Raw genomic sequence first — 8,113 nt, forward strand, 5'->3', positions numbered from 1 at the left:
ATAAAACGGTGAGAAATAAGTAACTGAAAATGACCTCTGGGCGTCGTAGCCTAGACCGTGGCACTGTACTACGGAAGTGTATGCACACCCACGTAGATTTTATTAATACCTAGTTAACGCATCCGTGGGTTCGTGGCTGCATATCGCACATACACATACACTTCTTGGGGACGACGTCCAAAACTAGGTTAGACGCTTATTCTGAGAAAGCGGTCCATGACAGCGCCCCGCGGGTCCTCTGGACCCAAAACGCTAGTAGGAGGGGAAGGGGCTCGCTGATATATATCCATACACTGAGTTCAGTTCATCATACCACAATCAGTTTGTTCATCTTCACCACTATGGCATTTTTTAAGCTAGCTGGTTTGTTTTTGTGTATCGTCGCGTCAATCAGTGCGTTACCCACGGCACACGATGAAGCGCGCGGTAATTCAGTTCAAACCGAACACGATCTTTTGGATGCCGTTTACAACGACTGCCTTAAAAAAGACTCTATGTCTTGTCTGAAATATAAAGTTTTTAATTTCGTGGACAAGATTATCGGCAACAGGGAAACAATTACAGTGATGGATGGTGTTCAGTTCGTCAAAACTCCCGGTGGTGAACAAGATGGTGCTCCACGCGCTATTAGCAGTGACGACACTATCGAATCTGTCATTTTCAACAGGATTACATCTTTCTTGGGATCCCATACTTTGAAAATCGATTTGAAAGGTAGTGAAGTTGTCAACGCAGTGCAATCAACAGCCCGTTCATTAAACGATTATGCCGAATCTTTGGAAGAAGAAGAAAATCTGATCGAAGGTGCCAGTGAATCAAGAAAGAGGAAAGGCGGCGGTAAGAAAGGAAAAGGTCAAATGGGTGCTCTCATGGGATTGATGGGACTTAAAGCAGCCATTCTTGGAAAACTCGCCCTCGCCAGTATTGCCCTCATCGCCGGTAAAGCTCTTCTTATTGGTAAAATTGCTTTAGTTCTCTCAGCTATTATTGGACTTAAAAAACTTTTGGGTAACGGAGGCGGCGGCGGTAAACACGTCACATACGAAGTAGTTCCACATGCTTCTCATTCTTCAGCCCACGTTTCCACTCACGAAACGGCCTATGCTGGTGGTTCCGGACATGGTGGCGGCTACGGAGGTGACATCGGCGGAGGATACGGCGGCGGTGGTTCCGGCGGATGGGGCAGATCTCTCGATGCCCAATCTTTAGCATACAGGGGACATCCACAAGCCAAACAAGCGTGAGGAACTGTTGATGGTTCTAGTACCTGCCAAAACTCAGCGATTCTAGACTAAGTCAAGAAAAACGATACACTTATTTATGTAATTTATTTAATTTTATAGACATCGACAGACAAAGACTTTTTACCATTTGCCCAGTTTTCTGGGTTAGACTTATTTATTGTTATTTTTTAAAGAAATAATAAATTATTTTTTAAAAATCTATTCCTTATTACTTCCCATTGTTTTTGTGTTTGCAATAAGCTGTAATAAAATAATCAAACTATCACTTTGGAAAATTAAAAACACGTCGTTCTATTTTTAATTTACTAATTGATAATATGATAGTAAAATAAAAATGATGAACCTACAAAAAAAATTTAAAGTTTATTTTAATTGTTTGAATAGTAAAGTCAATAAAATTTTCTTTAAAAAAATTGTAAATTTTATACAGTCGGAAAAATGAAAGATTACCCATAAACGATAATATCAACCACTTATTTTGTATTTGCTGTCTTTTTCTATACAAACGTTTGTTATTTATAGAAAAAGACGGCAAATACAAAACATATGATTGATATGATCCTTCATGGGTTATCTTTCATTTTTTCCGACTGTAATGATTTATTGAAAGTAAATCCAATCAAGCATATTCAAAAATTAGTTCATAATGATTTATTGAAAGTAAATCAAATCAGGCATATTTAAGTATTAGCTCATTTTTTAACGAAAGCAAAAAAAATTCAATTTAAAATAAAAGTAAATACAAAGTGAAAATATTAAAAATATTGGCATTTATAATTATTTTGCATTAAAAGAAAGATATTTTTTCTCTTTTACGTGATTCTATAAAAGTACAGGAGTCGTTGAAACAATTTCATATCCAAGAATAAATTACAAGAATTGGTAGGTGAGGTCAACCAATTTCTCTGTTTTGCTAATTATAATATGAATTACTGTCAACTGTCAAATTTCTATCTATTTTTCCTTGCTATTATATTCTCTTTTTTTTCCTGTGCTCGGCAACATATTTATTCTGCTTAAATTACTTTACTTCATGGTCTTTTATTTACTTTTCTTCTCGAGCATCACTTAAATATTTTTGTTTAAATTCCAAACTATAAATTATATTTATAAGCTTAGCATGCCTGCCAAGTGATTGGGATTAAACACTACTTTATGTTTATTTTATTCTATTGACCTTCTTACTGAAATTTCTTAAGAAAGTTACCAAAAAAGTATGCCGCTTGGTCACTAATATGAACGAAAAAAGGCTAATTTCTCTTTCGAGTTGTCGAACTTGACCCTGGACATCTGCAGGTGACAGAATTGATTTGTTATTATAAGATGAGCAGTAACGAGTTTATGCTCATAAGTAGGTTTCTGTTTATTACTCGGCAATTTTCCTTTAATTAGTCGATATGTTTTGAAAGAGGTTATTTTTTGTCTTGTCGAACAAATGTTTATCATACGAGTGGCATCTAAGACCTATTAATGATGCAGCAGAATATATTTTGACATACAAACTCTAAAGTGTCGTAATTTTTATTTTTTGTCAATTAAATTTATGTTTTAGTTCTCAAGAGGAGAAATATATGCATTGGGTTCCTAACGTCGGAATAAAAGACGAAATCTAGGCTAGATATATATAGGACCATTTGTAGAAATGACCGAAAATAACAATGGAAAGAGAGTGCTATAATTTTGCACTTTAAACAATAATATAGACAATAACTAACACCAACTAACAATAACTTTTGACAATAATTAATACATTTTTTAAACACAAAGAAATTCACATGCATATTAGAAAAATCAAAAGTCGAAAATGTCAAAAATGAGAAATCCATCTTCTTCTTAAGGTTTCTTCTCCATTACTGAAGGTTGGCTATAACTAGAGCAAATTGCTCTTTATCTTGAGCTCTTCTTAATATCGAATGTGTGTCCATGCCTGTCCATTCTCTTACATTTTTCAGCCAGGAGCATTTTCTTCTTCCTGGACCTCTTCTACCTTCAACTTTCCCTTCCATTATCAGTCGTTGGAAGTTGTATTTTTGTCCTCTGTAAATATGTCCTAGATAACTCGTTTTTCTGGTTTTTACAATATTTAGGAGTTCCCTCTCAGTCCCCATTCTTCTCAGCACCTCGTTGTTGGTCACGTGCTCTGTACAAGATATCTTCAGCATCCTTCGAAAAACCCACATCTCAAAGGCTTCTACACGTCTCATACGGTAGAGTTTGTTAGGATTTTTTTCATTCTTTGAAAAGCGGACCTAGCATACTCTATACAAGCACGTATTTCAACTTCGTAGTCAAGATCGTTTGTTATCCAGCAACCAATATACTGGAATTTTTGTAAGAATATTAATGTCGGCATTTGGTGCACGTGTAACGGCCATTACTTTTGTTTTATTTGTGTTTATATTCATCCCCAAGCTATCTCCCTCTCTGGTTATGGCATTTTAAAGTCGTTGCAAACCCTTAGCATTGTCCGCAATAATGATGGTGTTGTCTGCGTATCTTAAGTTGTTTACATATTCTCCGGTGATTTTTATTTATTTTTTAATATTTTCGAGGGCAGTTTGTGTCTACTAAAGTACTCTAATCGATGCCATTTGATTCCAATATAGGTTTTTAATAAGGTTCACCGTGTTATGGTCCATACCATGTTGTGTTAGGGTTTCTATGAGCTCTGTGTGTTTTACTTGATCAAACGCTTTTTTGTAGTCAATTAAACAGAGAAACACGTCTTTCAGTAGTAATATCTGGAGGCCAAATAATGACTCCTTCGTACCAAGCCCCATACGAAACCCAAATTGATTGTCGCTCAGATTTCTTTCGCATTCTCTGTATATACGTAGATGTACAATGTTGAGTGAAATTTTCAGAAAATGGCTGACCAGACTAATTAATCTGAACTGTGAGCATTTATTTACATTATTTTTCTTTGGTATAGGTATAAATGTCGATCTAAGCCAGCCTCGTAGGAACATTCCAGTGGAATAATTTGGTTAAATAGTAGTGTTAAGGACTGAAAATTTTCTTCATTGATAAGTTTTATTATTTCTACATATATCTCATCTGGACCTGAGGCCTCTCGTGGCTTTGCCGTATTGATTATTTTTGTATTTTCCGATGTTAATATATCAAGAAGTCTTTTGTCTTGTACTATATTTATTTGTGGTTCTGTTCTCTCTTCATCAAACAGATCTTCGATTTATTCCCATATATTTCCTACAGTTTCTGGACTAGATACTATTTGGTTGTTATCATCTACTAGAGTTGTTGTAGTGAATTTGGGAGCAAATAGCTGAATGAAGGGTTTAAAATCTGCAAAGAGTAGAAATTTAGAAGGAATATCTGCTAACGATTTGGTGCTAATTGCAAAAACTGAATAGGACTATAGAATAATGAATAATTTGGAAATATGAAAAGAAGTACTCACTAAAAATGAAATAAAGATAAGCATTAATAAAACAATAGAGAGCCCACAGTTACTTTACTCCTGAAGGCTAACACAAAAACTACAGGAATCGCACAGATCAACGACGCATGAATACGAACATATAAAAAACTGCATGAAAGACGCAGCGCTGGAAGCCTTAGGGCCACAGGTACGGAGAGTAGACAAACCATATTGGTGTGATAAAGAAATAGAAGAAAAGATAAAAAGAAAGAAGGAAGTATATCTAAAGTTATTACAACAGGGAGACGAACATACAAAACAACAATATAAAAGCTTGAATAAAGAAGTCAAGCGAGAAGTGGTTAAAAAGAAAAATAGTGCATGAGAACAAAAATGCCATTACCTAGACAACCATATAGGAGGGACAAAGAGCTCTGAAGCCTGGAAAACTATAAAAACGATGAGAACAACAACAAAAAACCAAGTCATAATAAATAGAATACCAGAGAACACATGGGTAGAGCATTTTGAGAACTTATTAACAGAGAGAAGAGAAAGGTTTAAACAGACAAATGAACAAGTGGAAGTAGAAGGAAGAATCGAAATATCAATAGAACAAGTGAATAAGCAGTGAAAGAAGCAGTTAAGGGAATGCAATTAAAAAAATCTCCAGGCCCAGGCGCAATACATCCAGAGTTGATTAGTTATGGATCATCAAAACTGTTTGAGATGATCCGAAAATTATTCGAAAGATGCTTAAACGGAGAAGAAGTTCCAGAAAAATGGAGACAATCGTATATTTCTCCAATACACAACAAAGGCACAAAGATGGATCCTAAAAACTATAGAGGCATCGCAGTGATTGCTACTATAGACCGACTATACTCAAAAGTACTACGAAACCTGATAAAAAATGATATTAAAGGCAAACAACCCGAAGAACAAGCAGGATTTGGGGCCGGACGCTCCACTATGGATAATATTTTTACATTAAAAATTGCAATGGAAAAACGAGTGCAGAGAAATAGATAAACTCATATAGCTTTAAAAGATTTGGAAAAAGCATATGACAGTGTACCGATCTCCCAACTATGGATATAAATGGGTAACTTGAAAGTAAACCCAACTCTTATTAACGCCACTCAAAAATATTACGAACAAAATTTTGTTAGAATTAAAATGGGACAAGAAATCACCTCTCCTTTTCAAACAACAAAGGGACTAAGACGTGGCTGCTGTCTGTCACCCACCTTATTTAAAATCTATTTGGACAGATCCTTAGTGAAATGGGTAAAAAAAATGTAGAAACATGGAAATAGCAGTGGAAGAAAACAAGCTATGTACACTTTTCTTTGCGGATGACCAGGTAGTAATTGCCGAAGACAGCTACGATCTTAGCTATATGGTAAGAAAACTGCAAGAAGAATATGAGGCGGCAGGTTTAAATATGAATATGACAAAATATGAATATCTCTCAGTGGGAACAGATGAAATATGTGACCTAGTCTTGGAAGACGACAAAATCAAAGGCGTGCAATCCTGCTAATATTTGGGGGTCATTTTCAACAAGAAGGGAAATAGCGCAGATAAAATCAGGGAAAGAATAAACAAGGGCAGAGCAGCGAACCGTGCCTTAAACTCTCTTCTCTGGGAAAAAACAATTCGACGAGAAACCAACAAACACATTTACGGTAGTATAGTCCAAAGTATTACACTTTACGGTTCGGAAGTATGGCACGTCACCAAAGCTAATAGAAACAAACTTATGACGATAGAAATGGATTATCTGAGACAAAGCTGCGGTAGATCGAAACTGGAGAGAGTTAGAAACGAAAACCAAATAAGAAAATAAATAAAAATGGAGCGAAATATCAATGATGACATAGAAAGAAAACAATTAATCTGGTTCGGACATGTTAAAAGAATGCCAGAGTACAGATAGCCTAGAAGAGTATTGGAATGGATCTCTCCTGAAAAAAGAAAGAGAGGACGACCACTGAGAAGTTGGCGCAACGATATTAATGAAGCAATGGCGGCAAGAGACGACTTAGAAGAGGCAACTGCATATGACAGAAAAAGATGAAAATTGGGGGCGGAGAAGCGGCGATAGCCGTAATAAATCCGTTATTATATATATTAATAAAACAAAAGTTATACAAATAGGAGAAACAAGTGAAGAACTAAATATAAAAATTAAACAAAGAAAAATAGAACAAGTTAAAACTTTTAAAAAATTGTAAAATGATGAGATTTTTAAATATCATCTACATGGGATTTTCTTAATATAAAAGTTAATAATTTGAACTTTTTTTCTTGCATAACTGGCAAGAGTTAGTTAGCTGTCCCGGTGGAATATTGACGTAACTGCAAATTCTTTGACAATGGTAACAATTGAGTAACAATTGGTAACAAATTAGTTTAGGTCGTCATTGGGTCCAAAGTTGGTGACCCCATTCGTCAGATCATTGTCAGACGTGTTGTTTAGCTTTTAGCCACCAGGAAGCAGATGCGTCATATTTGAAAAATCAGCCGATCTCGGAGAAACAATGACAGAATGTATAGTTGTGTTTCGATAGGTCGAGTGTGTGCTTGTACCTACGGTGCTACATTGACGCAATTGTATTTTATGTTATTGTTGCTCTAAGTTTAAAATAATTAAAATAAAATAAAATAATTATAGCCAGAATGATTGCCAATATTCGGAACGAATAGGCACTGAAAGAAGAAAAAGTTGCTCTAAGGTTTTTTCACAAATACGCGGAAACTTTAACGTGACTGTATTCTGTGTTACTTTTCATCTGGATTTCTCCTTAGTGTGAGGCAACATTTACATTAGTGCATTTTATGTAAGTAAAATATACATTAATATCTTCAAACACCAACACTTTGTAATGCTCTCTTAGTCAAGAAGGGAAAAAAGACAGAGGGATGTGAATAATTGGTTGAAAGAAAAGAAAAATAGACTAAAGAATTCTGGACGGGGGTATACTTCTAGAACAGGAAAAGCTGTAGCTGCTAAAATAGTAGGACCTGTGTGTACCGACAAATGCCGTTTAAAATGTCCAAATAGGGTATCTGAAAAGCTGAGAGAGACACATTTTAAAGAGTCTAGCAAAGACAGCGAGATATTTTGACTTCTTGTATTCAGCCACTTGAGTTGAGCTACGGATGTATTTCTACATCAAAAACCACTCACAGAAATACAAATTGTGCATTTTTCATTACATGCAAGGGAAAACAAAAACGGGTACGTAAAACGTTTCTCATTAATACTTTTGGAATAACTAAAAGAGCTATTCGCTTTATAATTAAAGCAGTTTTAAATGAAAAAACGTCTATTATGCCAGAAGATAAACGTGGGAAGCACGAAAGTCACAAGAAAATTAGTGACAAAATTTTGGATTTTGTTCGTAGCCATATAAATTCAATTAAACGAATTGAAAGTCACTAAACGGTGGTTTAATTTTTGCGGAACTTTACAGGAACT

General features: G+C 35.3%; 1 protein-coding gene across 1 annotated transcript; it reads left to right on the top strand.

Annotated features, from left to right (window-relative positions):
* Positions 1-301: 301 nt before the first annotated feature.
* On the top strand, positions 302-1,441 carry LOC140442853 (uncharacterized). Its single transcript, XM_072533816.1, has one exon. The coding sequence runs from the start codon at positions 342-344 to the stop codon at positions 1,242-1,244; it is 903 nt and encodes a 300-aa protein (XP_072389917.1). The 5' UTR covers positions 302-341; the 3' UTR covers positions 1,245-1,441.
* Positions 1,442-8,113: the final 6,672 nt, after the last annotated feature.

This window comes from Diabrotica undecimpunctata, chromosome 6 (genome assembly GCF_040954645.1).
Source record: "Diabrotica undecimpunctata isolate CICGRU chromosome 6, icDiaUnde3, whole genome shotgun sequence".
NCBI classification, from domain to species: Eukaryota; Metazoa; Arthropoda; class Insecta; order Coleoptera; family Chrysomelidae; genus Diabrotica; species Diabrotica undecimpunctata.